Source organism: Falco biarmicus, chromosome 12 (assembly GCF_023638135.1).
Source record: "Falco biarmicus isolate bFalBia1 chromosome 12, bFalBia1.pri, whole genome shotgun sequence".
Taxonomy (NCBI): Eukaryota; Metazoa; Chordata; class Aves; order Falconiformes; family Falconidae; genus Falco; species Falco biarmicus.
In genome coordinates this window covers 31,706,799-31,731,272 of record NC_079299.1, presented here as the reverse complement: position 1 = coordinate 31,731,272, position 24,474 = coordinate 31,706,799, and the positions used below count along the sequence as shown (strand labels likewise).

The window sequence follows — 24,474 nt, the reverse complement described above, 5'->3', positions numbered from 1 at the left end:
GGTGGGAGACACCAAGTTCTTCAGAACGAAAATAAGGTATAATAAAGCAACACCAGTATAGTCCTCCCCAGTAACAGTTGTGGTTGCTTTCAAACAAAGTGACACTGCACTCGCATTGTTTTTCTTGTGTAGCATGATTTCTAAAACTTCCAGAGAATGCTCAGTATGAAACAGCTAGCTAGTAAATAAGCCAACTAAAGGAGCACGTACCTCAGGCCTGCCATTTGACCATGTATCCTTGCTAGAAATCACTTCTGCAGAGTAAAAATAGCTATAAAGAAAAAGAATAAAACTTTGTTGTTCAGCCCATCACTATCCTGTTCAATTTAACAAGCACCTTCATTTTTCAGCTGCTGCAAATATTAAGCAAGAACCATGAAATCACTCTGGGGAGTATCACAGTTACATCTGCACTGCTTTCTTGTATGTTGTCAGCTTTTGTGCAGTACGATGTCAAGGATATTTTCATTGTTTTCACCCTTTTGGTCAAAATCCAACGTATGTTATGCTGTAAACAGAGTTACAATATATACAGTGTATCTGAGGTCAAACACCCCATCTTATTTTATAATCAGTGTGACAACTAATCAGATAATGATCTTTTGTCAGTCATTATATAAAAGAAATAGCACCATTAAAATTAATATATATCCACCAGAATAAAATGAAATTAGAAAATTGAACCTTAAGTTTTAGTAGGCATAGCAATGTATAATAATAAATCCATTTTCATCTAGCATGGACTCTCCATTTTTCGATAAAGGGGTGTTACTACTTCTGAGAGTTTACATCTGCTCTCTTTTCCCAGCACACAAAATATATTTGGCCATTCTTTCTGATCCCTTGCTTATGCCTGGTATTTGATTATACTTCAGATTTGAACTTTACAATGCAGGCTGGTAACAAGTAAAATTCTAGAACTTCATAACTAAATTAAGTTACGTAAATGGGAAACAAAATGGCTATCGACCTCTGCATTCATCATGTGTGATGATACCAGACTCTGGACTCTCCTATGGAATTCAACTGCTCCGCATTTCATAATCAAAAAGTGCAGACATCTGTGGTCACTCAGGTGGTGTCAAGCTGAGTTAAGGAAAAGATCAGGCGTCAGTTAATGAATGTTCTAGTTCTGCTACAGAAATAACAGTCTGGACAGCTAAAACAATCTCAATTTGGAAAAAAAACATTTTGTGCTCCTCATGTTTCTTATAAAACCAGTCTTCAAAGTATACTAGCCTGTATTCGTAAAGAGCATGCAATACTTCCCCCTCCCCCCCCCCCCCCCCCCAGTCATAAGCACTTGCTTGGGGCTCTATTCTGTAGATGTGCTGTGTTCAGAAAGCCCACAGAAGCCACTAGCACTGACCTTTCACCTGACTGCTCTTGAGTATCTGCATTAGCATATATGTTCATAATGGCAGGACTACATTAATTTCAGTAACATGAATCACAAAAAACACTAAAAGGGAAAAGTACATTCTTAATTTGTGGTCCATTCTCAGTAATTCTGGGAAAATGTACTTAAACATCAGCCAAAATTCAGCTACAATGATATGTAAAGTAGACATCACCTAAGTCATTTATTCATGAATATGTTCTTTAAACTGATGCTTTAATAAGTATTTTAAATCCCTATTCTCACATTCTTTTGACAGTATCACCTCTTTCTCCCCCCTCTCCTGCAAACAGTCTTGTATCAACTGCCTTTGACTTTTAAAAATGCTAGAAATTCCTTTTCAGCATAGCAGATGGAGTACAGAAAATGCTGCAGCAGATTAAAAAAAAAAAAACAACCTAGGAAAAGATGTGTTCAGCTAAGACAGCAACAGCATCCTGGCAAAGCCCTACTTCCCAGGGTCGCAGAACTTACCTTTTTCTACAGCACTGAACTCACTTCAATTGCCACTAAACTGGCCAGTCTTTGATAGATTTGAACCACTCTTGAGGTAGAAATTCTAATGCTCCCTACAAGGAGTGTATCCTTAATAAAATTTACATAAATTGCAAGATCTTCTGAGCAGTACTAATCTGCAAACATTTGGAAACACACTACTAAGTGGTAGGCATTACTAGAAAAAAATATTTAACACTAACTTATTTAAGAAAATATCTCTAGGTTTGCATATTTAAACAAGGGTTATATTTAGAGGACATATTATTCTTCATGTTGTAAACTAAACTTGCACACCTTTCCCTGTTCCTCATGCACAAAATTCTTCAAGTATCTGTAGACTTGTAAGACTTGTAATTCTTCTCTCTTCAAGAAAGCTCTCTTGTGAATCCTAACTGCAGATTTATCTGTATAATAAATGTGGCCCAGCAGGCCTTAAAAAGTGCCAAAATAAAACAGCAGTAGTTATATCTAGCTTAATTATAGAGATATCTGTTATTTGGGAACATGTAGCAGAGTGAAAACAGCAAATGACATTCAGCATTCTTCCTGTTTATACTGGCTGTAGGCTGAAAGCTAAAAAGAGGCTCTGCCAACATGCACCCAGTGAATCTGCTGGCGTATGACTGCAGTTGGACACCTTCCTTTCCCTAAGGCTGAATTACCCATCTCTTAACAATCAGTCTAAGCTAAGTTCCTGTACTGGCTCTTACAGTGTAATATGTTTTACACAATTCCCACAGCAATCCAAGGATCAGGTGGATGCATGTAACCATGAAGCCTCAGTTTGTTCCAAGTAGACTTTGTGGTATTTTGGCAGGCAGGATTTGTTAGATTATTGTGATAATCTAACTTGCACTATGACTCCAGTAATGGCCTATCAGGAAAAAACAAAAATACCAAGGCATCAGGGTATGCCTTCACTGCACTCCCTTTGCCCAGCTCTCTCAGAACAATGATCCACTCAGACCAGTTTCCCCTATCCACGCTGATTCTAAACCCTGTGCAGTATCTCTCTCCACTACTATACTAAAGGCCAGACACTAGGTACTGAAGCTGAGAACAGGATGTAAAGTATATGCATACCACCATACCATTCCAGAGTACAACATGATGACCGTCTTCTACACCGAGAATATATTTTCAGTTAAACAAAAAACAAACCCGCACACATTCTCACAGAGACATTTTAAAAGGGACAGATAACTGATATTTGATGGTAAAATAATTCTCAGCACTGCTCTTTAGCATGCTTGGTGTTTACTGTGGTTCGCGCAGAGCTAAAAGGATTCTTCTCTTGACCGCTCTAAGAGCTCCCTCTGTTGTTACACAGAAGTACCACCGGAAGACATGTTCCATTATCCTCGCACCTTTTTCACCTTCAAGTGGCAAATCTTCAAACACTCCATCCTGATAGGTGAGAATCAACACGATTTTCTCAGATAACTTTTCATGCTTATTTTCTGCACAGGAGACTGCTATCTTATTCCAGTCTTCCAAAGTACAGATGGTATCAAGTAGAATAATCTGTCCCAACGTATCTAAGAAAAAAACAACCATATGTAAAGATCCTGCATTTGCCCTAGTAAGCTTTGTACTATTCATATTAAGCACATCACACAAATCATTCACTGTTTTTCCAGATGGATTACAAGTCTTAAAACTGAGTTTAAAAAAAAAAAAAAGCTGATGAAATTAAAGATCCGTAAGAAAAACAGCGTTTATTTTAATTTAAAAAGCTTAAAGGCCAAAATCCCCGATTGCACTCAAAATCACTTCTGAAACCCCCATGAGCCATAGAATGACAGGGGAGTTGCAGGCACTGAAGCTAAAGGCAGTTTATTGGGCCAAGACACAATAAGCACAATAGACGCAAATAACCATCCATGGACAAAGAAAACCTCATTTTCAGAAGTATAATCTTTAAATTTAAGTACTTTCTTAGCTAAGTCCAGGCAGGTAAATATTAATTTGTCTGCACACTAGTTTTTCAGGACCTGGCACTTGCTGCCCATGTGGTTTGTTGCAGCTGTCTGCCCTCGATTTGACTTCATGTTGCCTGAAGAGTTTTTGCCATTGTGTCCAGCAGTGTAACAACAACAACAAAAAAGTCCAAAAGTTCCTCTGAAAACTTACAAATCTTACAACACCATAGGGCTTTGTGTGTGTGTGTGTGTGCTAAGCAGGAAGCACTGAAGTTGCAAGCTGCCCAAGAGCCAGCCTACAGAGGCTCTGCTAGAAGCAAGGCAAATGCCTGGAGTTATTTCAGTGGCCGGGTTGCCCCAAGGTTGCAACAGCACAGACTGACCCTGTGTGTGAGGGCAGGCAGGGGGGGCCTTCAAATCTGACACCATGACTCTCATCCCTGTGGGTGCGCTGGAAGATGTGAGAACACATGGTTCAGCTGACTGTGAAGGAAAAGCTTTTATTCAGATCACATTATAAACTAGGAACACTGAATCTGAAGTCATTTAAAGGCTGAAATGGGAGTTGAATTGAAATTTCAAGTTAGAAAGGTTCTTACTAAAATTTTGCTGTGCTTACTCTTCTTGCTCGTTTCCTCCAATAGCTAAAACCCATGCTTTTTGTGATCAGCTAAGATAAAAGGCAGGACTGTAGCCCCCATAGATGAGAACAGTCATTTTCTAATCCACTGTTGACAGTGAATTAATGCAGGCTAGGACAATTTTCCAAAAGAAAGAAGTAATCATCTGAAAAGTCAAATACCAAAATTATGTATTTGCATATGGTTACCTCTCCCCTTCCTCACCATAAAAATCCACCATGATCTTGACTGATTTCCCTGAACACTGGGGAAAAGCTAGTGGTGACATTAAAAACTAACCTTCTTTTTTACTTGGAAAAAAAATATATAAAGAGTATTTTTTTCCTGTAATTATTTTAGAAATCTCGTAGAATGAAAAAAATCAACAAACACTAAAAGAGATGATAACCTGAAAATCCTCCCTCAAAATCATCTGAAATATGGCCAGGAAATAAAATAAGAATGAGAAACTGTACCTTAACAGAGCAACAACAGTCTAAGCAAGAATACACATAGAAATAGAAAAGGACACTGCCGGAAGGCACCTAAGTAGAAAGAAACCTAAGAAAGAACATAAGGCACCCTTCTTTCCTTTCACCATTTGATTAATGAACTCACAATGCACCAGAGAGGGCCAAATCAACCTATCAGCCTTGGGTTTGGAACGGCAGGCTATGAGAACCCCCACAGATTCCTACTGGGGTCCTTCCCAAAGTGCTGTGGAGATTTTCTAGCAGGTGTACAAAAACGATTTCCTTACTTCATCAGAGCATGCATGTATTGGTATTATGATAAAATACACAGTATTTAACAGTACTCTTGACATCTTGGTAAACACAATGACAAACATTCAGATATTTGTATTCACTTCAAATGTTTTCTATACGAACGTGGTCAAAAACATCACCGTTAAACCTGAAGTAAATACACTGTAGAACAATCATGGAAAAGAATACAAATGCCTTACTATTCACTTAACGAAAAGTGCTCCAGTTGCCAAATATAATCCATTGCTTCAAAAACTCAGCCCCACTTATATAGGCACAGAGCTACATTTTTGTGTGTACCAGACTGACCATACGCAACCTGAGCCAAAGCCAGGCATTTTGACTCATTGCTTGGTTCCACCTTCCTATAGTTATAAATAATATCTTCTACTGCCTCAGAAAAGGTAAACCTGAAGAAGACAAGGTAATAAAACCAACCAGTGTCACTAATGTGTTACATAACTTTGTGTCGTGGTTTAGCCCTAGCTAGCAACTAAGCCCCACACAGCCACTGACTCACTGCCCCCTGCCCTGGTGGGACAGTGGAGAGAATCGGGAGGGTAGAAGTAAGAAAACTGTGGGTTGAGATAAGAACAGTGTAATAATTGGGTGGGTGGGTGGTGGCGATTGTAATGAAAAGGAAAAGAACAAAAAGAGAGAGAATCAAACACCAAGAAAAACAAGTGATGCAAATGAAAAACAGTTGCTCACTGCCAACCGACCAATGCGCAGCCAGTTCCCCAGCAGCAGCCCCGGGCCAGCTTTCCCCCCAGTTCATGTACCGAGCATGATGTCATATGGCAGGGGTCCTCAAACTTTTTAACCAGGGGGCCGGCGCGCGGATGAAGTGGCAGGAAGCCATCTGCGGCTGCTTCGTTTCCCCCCCCCAACCCGCGGCGGAGGATGGTGGCGGGGTTCTGTAAATGCCAGGGGGCGGATTGAGGACGCTGGGGGGCCGTATCCAGCCCACGGGCCATAGTTTGAAGACCCCTGTCATATGGTATGGAATATTCCCTCAGCCAGTTTGGGTCAGCTGTCCTGGCTGCGCCCTCCAGCCTCCTCACTAGGGTGGTGTGAGAAGCTGAAAAGTCCTTGCCTTAGAGCAAGCACTGCTCAGCAACAACTAAAACATCAGTGTGTTAACAATGTTATTTTCACCCTAAATCCAAAACACAGCACTGTACCAGCTTCTAGGCAGAAAACTAACTCTATCCCAGCCGAAACCAGGACACTTGGGAATATTTCAAAACAAGCTACATGCAGATTGTGTAGATGGGCATATTTCTGCATAAGTGTTTGTAAAGGAGTGTTTCAAAATCAGTACAGTACTTTACAGCTTTGGAATAGGAGGTAAAGCTCCTATTGACCTATACAAACAAGGCACCATTATATTTCAGTAACAGAGTATTTTTCAACAGGCTTCTCCAGCAAACAATTAAAAGCAATTTGCAGATCCCTGACTACTGTAAACATCTATAATACTTGAAATTAGAAACTACAGTTGCTTTTCACTCTTCCACCCTAGAGGAACTAAGCTATTGTCTACTAACACTGCATTTAGTAATATTTTATGATTCCCAAGGTGGTCATAAAGCATGGCTTGAGAAACACTGTTTCACTGTGATGATGTAACTAGCTAGGTCTTATTACTGTAAGAACAATAATGATTTCAGCATGTCAAAAGAGCAGGCTGTAACTGGTTTTTTGCATTAGTAGGCTAGGTTATGCGTTAGGACTGCAATAAAGAAGTGGTATTTTGATCCTGACACAAGGTGGGTTAGAATCTCAATTTAAAACTAAGATATGGACTAGCGTTAAAGAACGCTGTTGCTCCTCACAGGAGTCTTTCAGCATGAGAGAGGCACCCATTAGTTAAGTTAATACCAGACCAGTAACATTTTCACCTTTTCAAACAAATCTACTCTGGATTAGGAAAATGTATCTCTGACAGCTTAATGTCTTCTCCAAATAAAAAAATGGAGAAACAGATGCATTTCTAGAAACTCAAATATGATTGTATCCTATCCCCACAAATGGGAAGAAAGAGGTCAAGTGCACTTACGGGGTTTACACTTTAAGTATGTTTTTAGTGCAATTGTGTTTGAAACTGTGGATCTGGTACTGACATCAACAACAGAATGAAAGAAATTAATATCCTAGTGCTTGCAGGTTTTTAATACACAGAAGTCTGTGAAAATTTTATATCCATATAGTTTTTATGTACAGTTTAAGAGAAAAAGTGGCTCAAAACTGAAGTCTACAATGCTGTAAGAAAGGCTGATAGGAACCAAAACAAAATGTGCCCTTCCAAAGGAGCTGACGATATTGTTTGGTCTACGCTCATACCGAATTCAGGATTTAGTAAAAGAACAAAAAAGATTTCCATTAATGTATTTTTGCTTGTGTTTTGTTTGAAAGGATTTACTTTGAAGAAAAGGCAAAGCCTCATGACTTGGGAAGTAAAGGAAGATGGGATGGCATATCACAAACCCATGAATCTCGGTGCAGAACCCACCACATACTTTTTCTGCTTAACCCCACGTGTTAACTAGATTTAGTCCCTTTCCAGATAATGCACATTTGATTGCTTCCAGAGTTATGGCTGAACTTGGAAGGTGTCCAGCTGCAGTACTGGAGTTTATCAGTTCTTTAAGGCAGCTAACAACTAAAGGGATGGAAACAAAAGTCATTGGCTGAGCACCCAGAAAAGTATCTTTCACTGTTTATGACTTCTTAAGTTCTAGACTTTGTTTGCTGATACCCACCAATTTTTACCTCAGATTTAATAATCACAGATGTTACTGAAAACTAAGGCAACCAGTACTTCTGGAGCAACCATTTCCATGTAATAAAAGGTATTTTCTCTAGATGGGCACTAAATTTCCTTAGCACTTACAGGTGTGGAAAACCAAAGAAGCAGGGGCTGTGCATTTTAATGTCTTAAAATAGCAGTTTGACTCCAGATTTAAAAGCAGACTCGGTAATCTTTATTCCTATCCATCCCGAAACCTAAGATTCTTTATTCTTGGCATCTCTGTCAGTTGTCTGAAAAAGGCAGGCACAATCAGGCAGGCAGGAGTCCTTCAGCAACTTCAGCAATAACCTTTCAGCTGAACAAAGAGTAAGGCTAATACAAGGATACTATGGGATATATGGCATGGGTCTTTTTAGTTACATAGATTTTCTCCTGGTTTAGGACAGCTTTATGTTGTTTCATCATTTCAAAACTGCCAGAAAATTAGAAAAATGGTTATCAAGCATGAACCTTACTGTAACTTCTAGTAGTACGAATTCATTGTAGTGGACTCCATTCGGCTGCAAATGGGCACAAAACCAGCAGAAAATATACCCATCCTTGATTTCTGTAACAGTGCCAACAGCTCTCAATCAGTCTGCTTATACCTTTTTCCTGCCAGAAAAAGCAGCAACAAACCCCTTTTTAGTTATTAAGTATTGTTCACTGCTCATTTACCTGAAAAATATTTGTTACCTTGCCAAATGCATTACGGTATATAATGTAACACTCCTCAGATGGTCCTTGCTCAGCACAATCCACTTTCTCAGTTTCTGTCAATATATATGCTTGTAGAATACCTAGAAAACTTCTGTCCTTCTCAAAAATGGCGGGATGGAAGTCAGTTTTTCTCTGCTCCAATGTGATAGCGTGGCATAGCAACCTAGCACCTTTCTTACACAGAGTCTAAACCTCTTTCCTCCTTTGTTCAACAACTGCCTTCAGATCAAAACCTGAAAGAAGAGTTGAAATTGTTAAAATAGCATCAGCTGATACTCATGTATTCAAGTGAGCCTTCATCCTGCTTTAACCCTCCCCATATTCAATTCATAAGCATAAGCCCACCTAACAAGTAATTTCCAAATTTCCAGTGCTTCTCTATCCCTAATTTACAGCTTTTCCGATCCTAGAAATATTTGCCCTATAAACCCAGATACCTTTCGCACTGACCCTGTGGAATCTGCAGGTGGCGAGGTAGCTGTGAGATGTTTAAACTGCCTCCACAGGGACTGAGGGGAGAACACAGATTTCTGGGATTTCCCGCTGTAGCGCAGACTGCGGTGGCACAGCTACCTGAAAAACCCGCAATCCCCCGAACAGCCGCCACCGCCCGGAGCAACTACAAGGCGCACAACGCGCCCCCGCCCCGCCGGCCCGCCCGACGAGCCCGCTCCCTCACGGCCGCGGAGGACGGCGCGGCGCGAGGCGGGACGCGGGGCACTGTGGGAGCTGCAGTCCCGCTCCCCCTCCCGCGGCGGGACTGCAGCTCCCAGCATGCCGCGCCGCCCCCCGCCCCTCCGCCGGCGCGGGTGGAAACCCCGTGCGGCGCAGCGCGGCGCCCTTTCGGCGAGCCGCCATTCTGGGAGCAGGTCGCGGCTGAGCCGTCGCTCCGCGGCCGCACGCGTGGCCGCCCCGCCGCCGCCCTCGCCATGCAGATCTTCGTGAAGACCCTCACGGGGAAAACCATCACGCTCGAGGTGAGCCGCCGCGGCCCCCCACCGCGCTGCGCCGTCGGGCGAAGGAGGCGGGAGCGGGGCCCGGGGAGGGCTGGCGCGGCGGAGGCGCGGGCCGCGGCCCGGGGGTGAGCCAGCCGGCCCGGCCCCGTTGCGGCCCGCGCCCTCCTCGGGCTTCCCCGCGGCATGCAGCGCGGCGCGGGCGAAGGGAGCCGCCGGCCGGCCGGGCCCCTCGGCGCACCGGGTGCACGGGGAGGCGGCTGCGGGCCGGGTGCGCCGCCGCGGCCGGGGCAGCGTGCTTGCAGCTCCTGTCCCGCGGCTCCTCCGGGCTACCGGAAAGGCAAAGCGCGTTTTGAATCCATTGTTTTGTTTCATACCAGGTTGAGCCTTCTGATACTATAGAAAATGTGAAAGCCAAGATCCAGGATAAGGAGGGTAAGGTCAAGATGTGCCTCCTATTCGCTTTCGGGTCGATGTGTATCTTGGCAGAAGCGATTGTCTGCGGCAACCTATTATTTCATTGTAGAATGTCATCGTTCGTGTTCCTCGTTTAATCTTGATTTATGTCACCGTTAGGCATTCCTCCTGATCAACAGCGACTGATTTTTGCTGGTAAGCAGTTAGAAGATGGACGCACGCTGTCTGACTACAACATTCAAAAAGTGAGTAGGAAAGGCTGCAGCACTGTTGGAGCAGGCTACCCTTTGCTGCTGAGCCTAAGAAACACTTTAAATGGATTAAACCAAATCAGCTGATTTGGGGCTGGGTAGCACTTGTGATGGGGGAAGTAGTGATGCTAAGACTGCTGCAGCCCAGTCTAGTTTCAGGTCACAACATTGCTAACAGCTTCTGCTGCCAGCCCTCCCTTCTGTCAGACCTGGCGTGCTGCGGCCCGCTGCTCTGGAGGCTAATGGGACAAGTCCTGCACATTTCTGCCAGCTTAACCTGACCAGTGAGCGCCACTAAAAAGGAGGAGCTACAAGTAGCTGTTGGTTCGGCTTAGTTGTACCATGAACCTATTCTGCACTTGCAGTTAGAACCGAGGAATATAGTCACAACGATATTTTACAGTAATTAAACCTTATGGGGATTGAGATGCAGCAGCCCACTGTTCTCTGGAGCCAGTTCATTTGCAGACTTGTAGGGAATAATAGTCTTGGAGCTTTCCTTATTGCCTGGTGCTTGAGGTCTACTTTCTGTTGATAAAAAGCCTGCTTAATACTTTCTCAAGACGAGCAGCATTTTTTAGTCTATTTCATGTGCTTCACAAATAGGAATCAACTCTTCACCTTGTGCTGAGACTTCGTGGTGGTGCCAAGAAAAGAAAGAAGAAGTCTTACACTACTCCCAAGAAGAACAAGCATAAGAGAAAGAAGGTTAAACTTGCAGTGCTTAAGTACTACAAGGTATGTAGAACTAACTATAGGTGAAACTTGGTGAAAACCCAGCCCTCACCAGGAGGGACGTAAAGGCTGTAACTAGTCTGCATGTAGCCTGGCGTATTTAATTTCTTCTTATATTCTTCTATTTGCAAGTATCCCACCTGTTAAATAAAAGCGAAACCGACGTTTTGCAGCTGGGCATTTCAAGAAGTCGATGTAACTGTCATAAAAGAAAAATACTCAAAATTTGCCACCTTTTAGCGCTGGTGATAGTATATGAGATGTTGCTTCTTTGCCCTTCCCAGGTGGATGAGAATGGCAAGATCAGCCGTCTGCGCCGGGAGTGCCCCTCTGAGGAGTGTGGAGCTGGAGTTTTCATGGCTAGTCACTTTGACAGACACTACTGTGGCAAGTGCTGTCTGACATACTGCTTCAATAAACCAGAAGACAAGTAAATGTACTAAACAATAAAAATTTGAAGTTCTGTACGGCTTAAGAATTTATTTCTGCTTCTTGTGGCATTGTTTTTCTCTCTTATCAGCAGAGAGGAAATAAGCTGTGAAACTGGATGCTGATTGCCAGCTGGGATGAAATACTTTGACTGTAGACTGGAAGCAGTAACTTCTTTTAAAGAGTGGCTTTGATTACTTAGTCTCCTTCAAAAGGAGATAATGGGTAGTAATAGCAGAGAAAAAACTCCAGCGCTAGCTACACTTAGAAGTAATCTCTTTAAACATGAGAGGAGCACAGTACAGTACATCTAATCCAGAAAAACAGATGAGGGGGTCTGAAGTCATGTCTACAGAAAACAGAAGAGCCCTGCTCACAAAATGCAGTTTTTCAGTATGTAGCCTGCACAGCAGCACCAGGGAGGGGAAGAAGATGGTTCAGCTATTTTGGAACCAATAGATAGTCATCAGAAACATTGACACAGTGATAGTTTTACACATGTGAAATGCTTGCAATTAATTGCTGTAGGTTATCCCATATTCTAATGAGGCAAGCTGGTTGCTTAACAAGATTTAAGAGTAGGACATCTTATACGAACATCAGATAGAATGAAGCTTGTACACCTCTTAAAAGTTTCTTTAATATTAAAGAGTTGAAGGCCAGCCAGGAATAATACATGTCCTTTTGTGTTAATGTATTCAAATGTATTTTAAAATCCTGGATCCCAGGAAGTTGTCTGTTGAACTACTTTTTCTTCATAACAGATAATTTCGTCTCCAATATTGAATTCTATATGGTTTTCCAAACTCAATCCACAATCCATACCCATTTTTATTACCTGGACATCATCTTTATGATGCTTCAATGATGATAAAGATCCTACAAAGAGAAAGTACATCAAAGAGCACAGAAGTGTTTTGGTTTGCCCTTCTTAAGAGAACTAATGTTTCACCTCCTAGCAACAAAATGAAAGCAAAACAATGTAGGGATTGTGTGCACTTGCAGCTAATGAAAGTCAGTCCTTTTCTGCAGGTAAACCCTGTGATGCTCCTGCTTTCCTACCAGAGCTGGTGGTTAGAAAAAGGTCTGGATAACAGCACAGTGGCATTTTGCATTTTTTTGCTAGTTGGAACAACTCCATCCTAAACAGCGTACAGGATTACCCTATGATCAGATACGTGCATTTTGCACTAGCTTCACAGGGAACTAGCAGTGTCTTAATACTCTACAAATACATGTTTTGTGGCAATTACTCTTACCTTTCCAAATAACATCCCCGTTACGGATGAGCTTAAACTTCATTTTTTTGTCTAGCAGCCCCTTCTGTACTCTGCATCCAGCTATTGGAATTTTGTTTTTTCCTACTGTTACAGAGAAGATGTTGAGAACAGAAGCTTCCCCTAAAAGAAAAAAAGTTATATGAAGTATACTAAAATAATAAACTGGCAATAAGTGGAAGCAAGCTACACTTTTGCTTAGCAAGCTTTCTAACAAAACAGAAAAGCAGCTACAGAGGAATATAAAATATTTGATACGATAGGAACACTTCATTGGAGAATAAACTTTAGGCTACATTGCAAAACAAAAGTTTATCAGTGAATGAAAACTCACCTATTGTATTCTCTACCACAGAGGGGGGTAGTCTGCTATTTATCTCTTCTTTCACGTCATCAATAAGTTTGTAGATGATATTGTGAAGTTTAATTTTTACTCCCTTTTTAGCAGCCAGCTGTTTAATACTGTCATTGGCTTTCACACTGAATCCAAATACAACACCTGATAAATAAAACAATCAGCAAGTGATGACTACAAGAGAGCACTCCTTAAACAGTATGTGAAAGCGGCTGCTGTGTCTATTCTGTAATGCTGAACTTGCAGGGGAATTGCTGGTCAGCAAAAGAAGAAACTGCTACTTCCCTTTACCGGAGAGGCTGCTTATTTCTCCCTCTATTGCACACTGCTACTAACCTTGTATCAAATGGTTCCAAAAAAGCAGTCACAGAAAGTTCCCCAATGACAGAACTGGAGGTATCAAAACAAACTAATGCTCACACACAGCTCACCACAGCTCATGCGAAGGACAAGGTCCTCACATTTTTGGGCCAGAAAAAAGTTTGGCTGTCCAAATTAAGCTGGAAGTGTATTCTTAAATCATTCTCATCCAACTGTGGATGGACTATGGCAGGTGAGAATTACGGGGTAAAAACAGGAACGACTGACAGTCTTTCCAGTCGTGTCCCTGAAGAAAAGGAAATCTGTAACCTACTTTCCTAGCTTTGCCTGGTTTGAGCATGAGAGTAACCCAAGTGAGAGTCAGAGTTTAACCTTAACAATTCAGCTACTGGCAACAGCTTCTCAAGAGTCCTTCCATTTTCCTGACATGTCCAGCCTTCCCCACCTGCATTCCTGTTCCATGTTAAAGGAAGCATTATATTGTTTACCTTATTAATGCTGCTAATTATTGAGAAAACAAAGCCAGAATTAAGGCCTTCCCATTTCAATAGTTTGTACAAATTGTAATTTGATTTTTAAACACACACCATTAAATGCTTCAGCCAGACTTATGTCAGTTTCGCTGATGTCTCCCATTCCAAAATAAATGATATCCAGTTTACATTCACCGTCACCATCATAGCTGTCCAGAATGTTCAAAACAGCTTCAACAGATCCATCCACATCACCTGTGTGTACAAATGGAAGTACTGCTGACTTTGTATGTATCAAAGAAGCACTGAAGTAGAACTAAGGGCACGACAACTCCATGCTATGCAACATGGCCTTTTGACATCTATCATTCTTATTATATTTTCAGTAGCATGTTAAAACACATCTAACAAGTCTATTAATTCAAAAAAGGAACTTAATAAATACAATAGGACCAGAGGCTCTGTATTTGCTGCCATTTTCACGTCAAGTTTGCATAGCTCCCTCTGTGCCACCTGAACTAATACGTAATTGCTCTTGTCCTCCATTTTGCTGATGCAGTACTGCTGCTCATATAGCTTGTATTTTTAATTTTTTTGTAAATTTATATATATAGGCAATTGTATGGGTTTTACAAGTGCCTGTATATTATAGGCTCATAGATTTTCCTGTTGCTCTGGCCCTGCTGGAAGCACATCCTTCTGACCACGGAATGTTTTCTGATGCCCCTCCCCTTACTGAAGAAGTTCAATAATCTGTTCAGTTTAAAACTGATGAAACTTCTGGTAACAGAAATTTTGTTAATAGTTTAGAGCTATGCTTTCAGACTGAACATTTGAGAAGCACAAAAACAACAGAGCAGTAAACAGGACAGTACCTTTAACGACTACCGATAGCACGTTTTTGTCCATCTCTGTTCTCTCTTTAGGCTTTGAATACATTAGATGCTTATTGGCCTTGTACAGCACTGCCTTCCTCTGTCTCCAGGTCAGATGGGCTAGCTTCTGTTGCTTCTGCTCATATTCCATCCTGTGCTCCTTTTGCTTTGCTTCAATAGCTTCCACATCCCTTTTCATCCTCTCCTGTTGTTCAACATAGGTTCTCCAAGCCACAACTTCACGTGCCCTTTGCTGGGCAGGAAGACAGAAACATTACCTTTCAAAGCACTGCATCAGAAAACACACTAATGCAGTTTCATCCTTTTGCATCTTCTCTACAGGCTCACTCATTTTCTTTCACATTTAACAACAGATTTTGCTGCAAGGATGGCAGAGAATGAGCACAATAGCTCCCTCCCTGGGCTACAACAACATGACTCAAGGCCTGTTTCTATAGTACGTCTGCACTGCAGAAAAGAATTATTGTTAATTCTTTCATGTGGTAATCAACCAGCTTTCACAACACCTATTTCAAACATACTTTATTTATACGTATTATTTTGTCAGAAACTAGTTGTCTCATTCTAAAATTAAAACACTGATATCATTAGGTATGGGATGTTCTCCAGGTAGGGTGACAGTGTGATCACATAAAAAAGAAAAAAGCCTTCTGCACCCTTAGAAAGGGAACACGTTAGAACATATCCCAGCTTACCCCAGCAGAAGCCACTCAGGACTGCAGCCACTGCAAACAAAGCACCAAGGAAGGCAGGATGACCATGAGCAGCAAAAGCATGAATCAAAAGGTGACTCATTTTTAATTCCAGAGGCAGCCTGCTTTCTTCATGTGATTGTAAAGCAGGTTAATCTGGATGCATGGAGATGAGGACAGTCCGGGAGATGAAAGGTAGGGGCAGTGGAAAAGAAAGAGGTAACGTACAAATCCTCATTCCTCTTCTAGAGCACCTAGCTCAGGTCTCTTATTACCCATGCCTGGCCTTCATCTTTCATCAGATTATCCAGGTTTAGAATGAAAGCTATCACTTTTTTTTTTTTTCCTCAGCTCCTTCCCATCCACCTTACTGCTGTGTGAGTTTTGCATTAAACAGTTCTTTCTGTACCTCAGATTCTACTTCAAGGATTTCATCTCCTGCTGAAGGGACTTCCTTCCAGCCCATGATTTCCACTGGGATGCCTGGAGAGGCTGCATCTACAGCTTTGCCGTTCTCATCAAACATGAAACGCACTTTTGCCCACGTCTTCCCTCCAACCAGGACACAGCCTTTCCTCAGAGTTCCTCTTTGTATGATGGCTGTGGTAACTGGACTAGCGAAAAGCAGAGGAGAAAAATGACAGACAAAATAAAAGCGACTCTTCTCCCTGTTTTCATGGTTAGCACAGGTACGCAAGCAAACCAAAACATGCTAGTGATTGATCACAGGCAGATATTCCTGTGACATTTTACTAAAGCACCAGTAAAATTTTAAAGTGACTTGCAAGAGGCCCAAAATGTGTACTGTACTCCCTTCATTTCTGCAGATCAATACAACATTTGGCATTTGTGAGATCAGCAACAGACTGATTTTACACACTGACTCCCCCACCGCCCAGAAAAAAAAACAACAAACAAACCCCAACAACTTCCTGGAATTCAGTTCATTTTTAGAGGGCAGAACACACCTTGTTTGCAGTGAACCTGCAAAAGGACTAAGACATTTAAAAGAGTAAAATGTCATCTTACTCACAATTCGCCCAAAAAAGCGTAAATATTATCCTATGACTATTAACTCAATAATTCCTACTTTTTTAGTGACATTAAATAAAAACACATCTGCTCTAGCATTTTAAACTATTTCCTGTGCCAACAGGATGTAATCTCAGTGATATGATGAATTTTGCCCTATCAGTTTGTAACTTCTTTTTCTGGCACTCATTGCTGTAGGGTAACATTTCAATGCTTGATTACAACCACTGCAAAGAAACCATTAGTTTTATTTAACAACAGCAACAAGAAGTTCAGTGTTAAACACAGAGGTACAACCTCCGGAACCTCCTGCTCTGTTACAAATTGCTCCATCAAGTTGTAAAGGCAGCAGATCACTTACCCTTTCCCTTTGTCTTTGCGAGACTCAATTACAGTCCCCTCTACCAGACCTGTGGGATCTGCCTTCAGTTCTAACATCTCTGCTAAAGCAACAGTTGCTTCTGCTAAAACCATCAGGTTTTCACCCTGTATAAAACCGTACACAAAAAATATAAATATATATATATGTGTAAAGGAAGTGCCCTATTAAAGTAAGATCAGAAGTTGAAATCTTAGTGCCAAATTCTCCCTTTTAATTCAGAACTTCTAACAACACAATACAGTCCAACAGCACAGATCCCCTTGCCTTCAAGGCAAGCCAGCACTGAAGTAATAAACTATTAAAACTCCTGCACAGCTGGTCCAGACTGCATGAAATATTAGGAAGGACAGTTTCCTTGCTTCTCTGTTCATAGCATCCAGGTTAATGACGCAGAAAAAGACCTTGCAATATTCTGGTACAAGTTTATTAGGAATGCAAATTAAAAAAAAACAAACGGCAACCAACAAAAAAACCCCCACAGCTAAACAGACAAATCAAAATTGATGACACCTACCACCCAGTCAAGATTCCAGGACATCAAAGAGACAAAACAGTTGGTCTGTTTTCTTTTTTTCTTCCCTTGTTCTAATTACATTTTATTTTTGAGAACAGATACAACAAGCTAGCTGTCAGCAGATCCAGATCTACAGGAATTAAGGCAACAACAGAGGTGGGTGGAGAAGCCACTTTTATGTATACCTATTTTAAAGTGTAAGGGCATGACTTCAAAAGGTATTGAACTTGTCAAAATTTTAGAAAATTACTTGGCATGCATTTAGAAAGACAGCAATAAAGCTAAGATACTGCTGCATCAGTTTGGACAAAGCTGTTCTGGCCACCACAAAACTAAAGTTCAGATTTTAGTTCAGTTTTTAGCTATCAGTTGTTTGCAAAGCTAAGATGGTAAATCTTGTAAGACCACCACAAAACTACGTTCCTGTGATTAGCCATGTTTAGGAAAATACTTACTTACTCTCTGATTTCATACAAATGAGCATATGTAAGAAGAAACAGCAATTAAGATTAACCTGAAAAACAGCCACTAAATTTCCAGAAGAAAAATGAGGTATTATTATTGTTCACTGAAGGTCTGAGCCTCAAAATATGATACAAGTATGTTTCAAATTATTCCAGTGAGACCCAGCAGCTCTTAGCTCATGGTAAGGTGTCAAATACTAGGAAAGTAAGCATTTCATTTTTCCAGCTGCCAAATAAAATGCAGCTGTATGCACATACTAGATGCCCATGAACACCCTTTTTTCCACCAAAACCTTACCTTGAGTGCAGAAATATTTACAGCTTGAACATCACCTCCAAACTCTTCACAGACCACATCGTAAGCCAGCAGTTCCTTCTTTACTCTTTCAGGATCAGCTTCAGGTTTGTCACATTTATTAATGGCAAGGATAAGAGGAACTAAAAAGAGAACACACTCATCACCAACATAAGCAAAAACTTGCTGCTACTAGTACAGTTGCAATAGAAGATTAGAGCAGCTTATGAGCATGTAGAACAAATCATCCCACTTGCTGCCTACTCCCTGAGCAGCCATTGAGATCTGAGCTACCACAAGTAAGCTGGAGGAGTTACCCTAGTAGGGAAGGGGAAAAAAACCCAACAATAAACCCCACACCCCACCTCTGTAAGTGCTCCTCTCACGAACCTGCAAGTCCTGAAAAAATTATTTTAATATCTTTATGTAAAACTACAACATTCAGTACATTTTCAAACTCCTTCCCAGAGGAGAAGGAATAGGACTACAACAGTTATATCCCAAGCTCTGTGGATTCCAATTCAAGGAGTCTCTTTTGAGAGGTAAATAATAAGCACTTCACTAATGTCTAATTGAACTGCATAGGAACACACACCTTTATTAACTTTGTGTACCGGGCTTGCCACTCACTCCAGAATGTCATGTTAACAAGTCAAACACCGTACCTCCTGCATTTTTAGCATGTTGGATAGATTCTACAGTTTGCTGCATTACTCCATCTTCTGCCGCTACAACCAGTATGACGATGTCAGTAACGTGGGTACCTCTTGCTCGCATGGCTGAAAAAGCTGCATGTCCCGGAGTATCAAGAAAAGTTATTTTTTCCCCAGAAGGCAAATGCACTGTGAACAAGTATATATAATACATTTTAAAATCCACATTTCACATAGCTTTATTTGACTTGTTGTAAATCAAGCATCATTCCTTTAGGAGCTTTTTTAGTAACAATGAGGTATTTTAGGCAGACAGATAACTGTCAGCATGCAGGTCAAAGAAAGCACTTTTAACTCCTCAGGAAAGAAAAATCATCCTGGGATCTTTCATAATCCAAAATAGTCTAAATACAATTTCAACTGCACAGGCAATCCACTTCAAAGTTCCATCCACTTAGTTATGACAGTTACCACCAGTTATGGTTTCCTTTTTCACTGCTTATATAGAAACTGTTCATGTTGCAACACTTTTCCCCAATGAACTGACAGCAAGTCAGCCCCTTATGCAAAATTAAGAGTAAACTGTTTTATACGCAAGCACATACACTTGAATCATACCCAGAAAAGCACCAATGTGTTGTGTAATGCCTCCTGCTTCCATTGACGCCACTTGAGTTTTTCGTAGACTGTCAAGTAAGGTCGTTTTCCCATGATCAACGTGGCCCAAGATAGTAACAACTGGGGGCCGTGGTGTTAGTACTGCTGGGTCTGCAGGCGGCCTACAATTAAAACAAAAATGTGTTTTGTAAATACCAAAGAAGTTCACTGAGCGGCATATGTGCCCACTACAGCTAACGAAGAGTCATTTATCAGAACTCAGTGATGAACAGGTAAGCCTAGCTTCTCACCACTACGATCACAAATTCTAGCTACACCACACAGTTAGCCCTCTTAGTACCCAGCCTTATTGCTGCATCAATTAATACTGCAATTCAATGTATCAAAGAATTGGCTTTTCTTCAGAGAATGGCATAGAAAAAGCTCACCTAGAACAAATCGAATCTGACTATCAGTTTTACCGCAAAAGAAATCAAACTTTATCTCTTAAATATTATCAGGTTGCGACTATATCAGGTATTATCAACATACCGTCAGAACAAAGAAAATACAGTATATGAAAAAAACACTTGCAGCAACAAATAGGATAAAAAGAGCCAAAAAGAGCACTTCACAACTTACCTTTTCACAGCATCTGTGTTTTCTCTTTCTTTTTCCTCTTTCAGTTTTGCTGATTTATACTTCATTCCTGATTTTTTAACAATTATCTTGATATGGTCTTCATGTAAGATGGAATCTGGTTCTAGTGAAGCAAGGTCAATGTCTGTGTACAGCAGCGCTTGGTAAACATGATCTGTAAAAAAAGATAAGGACATTTAACAATTACATCCACAAAAACATGGCACACAAAAAACCCCACTTCATAAGACTTTCTCATTAGTAGTTTATAACGTGCTAGTGAGTTTCACTCACAAAGCACTTTTCTTTTAGTTAATCCAAGAGTTCCTGTTACACTGAGACCTTGATTCAGAAAGATTTACTGAAAATGACTGCTGTATTAGATGCTACAATGTTGATTCTCCACTTAGATTTTCATTGCTTGCTTTTCAGTTATCCCCTAAGAAGAAAACAACAAACTCATCTAAACCAAATAGCACAGAAGTGACTCAAGGAGTCAACCGGTTCATAGGCCACTTTCTTTGGTAGTAGAAATACAGAACATATCGCAGTAGTCAGAAATTGTTACATGCTATCTCAGGAACATACAGCAAGACGCGACAGAACTTTCTGCTTCTCTCCTCACTGCCTAAAGGGAAGTTTGCCAGAAAAAGTACCCAGCTGGATAAAAAGAGATCGGAGATAGGTACAACACAGCTATGGAATTATTTCAAATGTGGACAGTTAAAACACGCTAAACCCCCTAAAACATCATTGAAAACTGCTCAAGCTGAGCCACTATACAACCAGGCACAGTTCGTGGAGTTAAAAGAACAAGCCTGCTTCTGTAACCCAGCTGCCAGGGTAGTCACCTGCAGAGGCGAGTGTTTCCAGACTTTTTTCCAGTCCAAATGTTTTTCTCTTTAGTCTGCCACTGCGTCTACCAACATTTTCTTTGGTATGCCTTGCTACGGGAGGGAGGGAGGGATTAGCAACTATTAATGCCACCATAGGCATCTTTGCCTCTACCACTTGCAAAAGCGGCATGATAGATTTTAGCTGTTGTGTTTCATTTGATTTCAAATAACAGAGCAGGCTCTCACCTATGTCTTTACCCATAGCTCGAGCAAGTTCCTCAATAGTCATCATCTGCTTTATCTCCACTTCACCTTTTGACAGTGGCATCTTCTTTCTCTTCTTTTTTGTCTCCTAAGTGGAATTAGATACATATATAGGAACACATAGCTGGCATAAACTAAAAAATAGTAAAAACTATTAAAAAGGCAATGATCTCAAGCTATATGATGTAAACACATCTTTTTTACATCACTAATAAATACAATAAACAAATGACTTAACACATCACACTGAATATTTAAAATGTATAACATACTATACTTAATCTGTTTTTACTTTTAAATTTTCGAAACAAGGAAACAAAATAATTTCCATTTAATACTTTCCTCCTGCCTCTGCAAGATTTATGATGATGCTGGTGTAAGCACTTTAAGTCAGTATTTGAGACGGAGTGTGCTGGTTTGGGCTGGGATAGAATTCATGTCCTTCACGACAGCGGCTACAGGGCTGTTTTGGATCTGTGCTGGAACAGCGCTGACAACCCAGGGATGTTTCAGTCGCTGCTGGCCAGAATTACACAGAGCCAAGGCCTTTCCTGCCCCTCACCCCACCCCGCCAACACAGAGGCTGGGGGCACACGGAGCTGCGGGGGCACACGGCCAGCCCCAGCTCCCACAGGGTATCCCACACCGTACAGCCTCACGCTCGGCACGTGAAGCCGGGGGGAGGAGGAAGGGGGGGACATTCGGAGCGATGGCGTTTGCCTTCCCAAGTCCCTGCTACATGTGATGGAGCCCGGCTGTCCCAGGGATGGCCGAGCACCTGCCTGCCCGTGGGGAGCAGCTTCGCTTGCGTGTGCGGCTTTTGCCTTACTTATTAAGCTGTCCTTACGTCAACCCACGAGCTTTCTCACCTCCACCCTTCCGATCCGCTCCCCACCCCGCTGCAGGGGGGCAAAGCGAGTGGCTGTGTGCGGTTTAGTTGCCAGCTGGGGTTAAATCACAACAGGGAGTCACACTACAGTCACACACTAACTACATTTTACCTATTAAATGTAAAGTAAATTCTCTATATTCATTAATAAAGCTCCTTTTTTTTTTGTAATTAAGGTTATCCAATGGAGTTCTTGTACTTTGACATTTCACACAAAATCTGAGATTATTGGGTTTTGTTAATTACCTCCTTTGTAGCTAGATGTCTGCGTTGTGATAAGTCAATACTGATTAATTTGTCTTTTTGCCAGAACCGTGGATACAGAATGGACCACACAGGATGTGCAGATGACTGCACAGGCTTCCATTGTGCTCCGTGAACTTTTCCGTAGGAGAGAGTACGCAGCTGCTGGCAGGCACCACGTAACTGGACCAGATTTTCAAACTTTAGTATCAACCCTCGATTCATTTCTACACTGAAAATACAAAGGACACATTGAAATCAGTCTCAAAGCTGAAAAATATTCTTTTCTATGATAATACAGACAGGAACACAAGGCACAAATGTTATGTTTCAAAACAGGGTTTTTAATGCTGACAAAATTGAACAGTTTGGTAACTCTTCCAGTTTTTCAGTTTTCGTAAGTGCTTCACCCTTCTCCACTATCCCACTGCAGACACACAGATCTACTAATACCGCCACAGCTTACAGATCTTTCACTTTTCTCCACTGATCTTTAACATAAACTACTGAAATCCCATTTCAGGTTCTTTAACACTACCTAGAAAAAAAGGGGCATTTGCACTCCTCATGCTATACTGGTAAGTTATCCAGATGTGACCCAGCTCTCTAGGCCAGTAAAGCACATTCACAAAACCCTGCTTACATGGGCATGTACCAATGCTAAACGACTACAGCACTGCAGTAATACCGCTGCTGTCACGCAGAGAGACGTTCTTTGAGGCTGAACGCTGGCTTAGCAATTAAAAGTTTCCAAGGCTCTTCTGTCAGATCATCCCGCATCTTAACTATCTTAACTTTGGACTGAGTTATTTTACCAATTATGCCACAAAACAGTCTCCTATTTGAACATGTCTTGTTCAGAGTTGTCTGTTTTTCCTTCTGCTCAGTGATGACATTCTCTATACCTTCTATGTCTTCTCTCAAAGGTGGCTTTGTACCATCTTCCAAGCAGCTCCAAATGAGTGAAATGCTTTATCAGTTCCCCTCAGAATGACTGAGATCTATTTAAAAACTCTCCTGTATCCCCATACCTGCAAGAAGTGAGCAGATGACAAACCAATCAGCCAAAAACAACTACCTCCCCCCCTCCCCCGCCAAAGAGAATTTTAAAGCGGCAGAACAGCTAAAACCGAGGGACCCCCAGGAGCTGCCCCTGGACGCTGCACACACCGAAAGGCAGCACAAGGCCAAGGAGAGGCCGGACAAGCTCGCAGCGTTGAGATCCATGCAAGGTTGCTCACTGCAAAGAAACCACCCTGGCTCTCGGGGCCCGCGGGCCACCAGCGGCTGGGGCAGACACCCCTCTGGCTCGTCCCGCTCTTACGCTCAGCCTTTCGGCCAGCGCTGAGGAGAAGCCCACACGCCACACAGGCCTTTCGCCTCACAAGCCGCGCTCACCACCGGGAGGCCTCAGAAACAGCCTCACCCCGCTGCGCGCCGGACCGCACCGCAACGACGCGCACCATGCGGCCATCAACCTCCCGGACACCTGCCCGCTGCAACCCTCCCCGCCGTCGCAGCCCCCACACCCCCTTCTCCGAGCCTGCAGGTGCGGCGATCGCAAGCAGGCGGCCCGGGAGAGCACTGGCCGCAGGCGGCGACCCGGCGGCCCCCGCGCCGTCAGCCCGCTGGGGGGGTGGGTGGGGGGGGGGGGTGGGGGGGGTGGGGGGGCCCGGCGTCCCCCGCGCCCGCCGCGCGCTCCCTGCCTCGCGCCGCCGAGCCGCTCTCTGCGCAGGCGCCGGGGCGCGAGGGCAGGCGCAGGCGCGGTGGGGCCCTGGGCGTGGCCGCAGGGGCCGGCTGGGGGCGGGGCGTCTCCTCACAGCGGGCGGGAGAGCCGCTGGCGGCGGCCTGGCGTTCCTCAGCCCTGGCACCCACCCCAGGGCTCGGCATGCTCTTTTATAAACCGCTTTAACAGGGTTTTCTCCAGCCTGCTGGGAGATAGTACCTTTCCCTCGCGACGTCCTCCCACCCATCTCCAATCTAAAGCCTTAACATGAGTGAACCTTCTAAAGTTCTCTCTTAATTTGTCATCTCTGAAATGATACCACTTAAGAGACAAGGAAAAAAAATCTAGGGGCAAGTGCTGTAAGTGGTTTTTGAAAAAGCCTTGGTGTTCCCTCATTAATACCATTTGTAAAACCCAGAGA

General features: G+C 42.5%; 3 protein-coding genes across 7 annotated transcripts; 1 reads left to right on the top strand and 2 right to left on the bottom strand.

Annotated features, from left to right (window-relative positions):
- Positions 1-1,665: 1,665 nt before the first annotated feature.
- CLHC1 (clathrin heavy chain linker domain containing 1) lies at positions 1,666-9,391 on the bottom strand. Its single transcript, XM_056357566.1, has 4 exons — positions 9,171-9,391; positions 7,748-8,953; positions 5,468-5,652; positions 1,666-3,435 (listed from the first exon to the last, which is right to left on the bottom strand). Exons 2-4 carry the CDS (start codon positions 7,894-7,896, stop codon positions 3,155-3,157), a joined length of 615 nt encoding a protein of 204 aa, XP_056213541.1. The 5' UTR covers positions 7,897-8,953; positions 9,171-9,391; the 3' UTR covers positions 1,666-3,154.
- Positions 9,392-9,540: 149 nt separating this feature from the next.
- Positions 9,541-11,558, top strand: RPS27A (ribosomal protein S27a). The gene is made up of 5 exons (XM_056357362.1): positions 9,541-9,697; positions 10,054-10,108; positions 10,250-10,335; positions 10,948-11,079; positions 11,361-11,558. The coding sequence occupies exons 1-5, from the start codon at positions 9,650-9,652 to the stop codon at positions 11,508-11,510; spliced, it is 471 nt and encodes a 156-aa protein (XP_056213337.1). The 5' UTR covers positions 9,541-9,649; the 3' UTR covers positions 11,511-11,558.
- Positions 11,559-12,127: 569 nt separating this feature from the next.
- On the bottom strand, positions 12,128-23,938 carry MTIF2 (mitochondrial translational initiation factor 2). Of its 5 annotated transcripts, none has more exons than XM_056357359.1 (15): positions 23,498-23,937; positions 23,143-23,358; positions 22,331-22,559; positions 21,178-21,283; positions 20,099-20,270; positions 19,478-19,638; positions 18,872-19,048; positions 18,210-18,349; positions 16,913-17,037; positions 15,929-16,133; positions 14,807-15,059; positions 14,046-14,186; positions 13,117-13,281; positions 12,765-12,905; positions 12,128-12,384 (listed from the first exon to the last, which is right to left on the bottom strand). In XM_056357359.1, the coding sequence occupies exons 3-15, from the start codon at positions 22,550-22,552 to the stop codon at positions 12,215-12,217; spliced, it is 2,178 nt and encodes a 725-aa protein (XP_056213334.1). In that variant the 5' UTR covers positions 22,553-22,559; positions 23,143-23,358; positions 23,498-23,937; the 3' UTR covers positions 12,128-12,214. The 5 variants fall into 5 exon arrangements, with proteins under 5 accessions (XP_056213334.1, XP_056213335.1, XP_056213336.1 ...); XM_056357360.1 differs by having other exon boundaries at positions 23,754-23,937; XM_056357361.1 differs by having other exon boundaries at positions 21,178-21,280; positions 23,143-23,938.
- Positions 23,939-24,474: the final 536 nt, after the last annotated feature.

Excerpts from the sequence above, each read along its gene's own strand:
- CLHC1 (XM_056357566.1), bottom strand. The coding sequence starts at position 7,896 with ATGACTTTTGTTTCCATCCCTTTAGTTGTTAGCTGCCTTAAAGAACTG. Across the intron at positions 5,653-7,747 it reads GGACTAAATCTAGTTAACAC|TGACACTGGTTGGTTTTATT; the intron begins GTGGGGTTAAGC and ends GTAACACATTAG. Across the intron at positions 3,436-5,467 it reads TCTGTGCCTATATAAGTGGG|ATACGTTGGGACAGATTATT; the intron begins GCTGAGTTTTTG and ends TTTTTTTCTTAG.
- RPS27A (XM_056357362.1), top strand. The coding sequence starts at position 9,650 with ATGCAGATCTTCGTGAAGACCCTCACGGGGAAAACCATCACGCTCGAG. Across the intron at positions 9,698-10,053 it reads GGAAAACCATCACGCTCGAG|GTTGAGCCTTCTGATACTAT; the intron begins GTGAGCCGCCGC and ends GTTTCATACCAG. Across the intron at positions 11,080-11,360 it reads CAGTGCTTAAGTACTACAAG|GTGGATGAGAATGGCAAGAT; the intron begins GTATGTAGAACT and ends TGCCCTTCCCAG.
- MTIF2 (XM_056357357.1), bottom strand. The coding sequence starts at position 22,552 with ATGAATCGAGGGTTGATACTAAAGTTTGAAAATCTGGTCCAGTTACGT. Across the intron at positions 17,038-18,209 it reads TAAATATTTCTGCACTCAAG|GGTGAAAACCTGATGGTTTT; the intron begins GTAAGGTTTTGG and ends GGTTTTATACAG. Across the intron at positions 16,134-16,912 it reads CGCAAAGACAAAGGGAAAGG|TCCAGTTACCACAGCCATCA; the intron begins GTAAGTGATCTG and ends GCTTTTCGCTAG.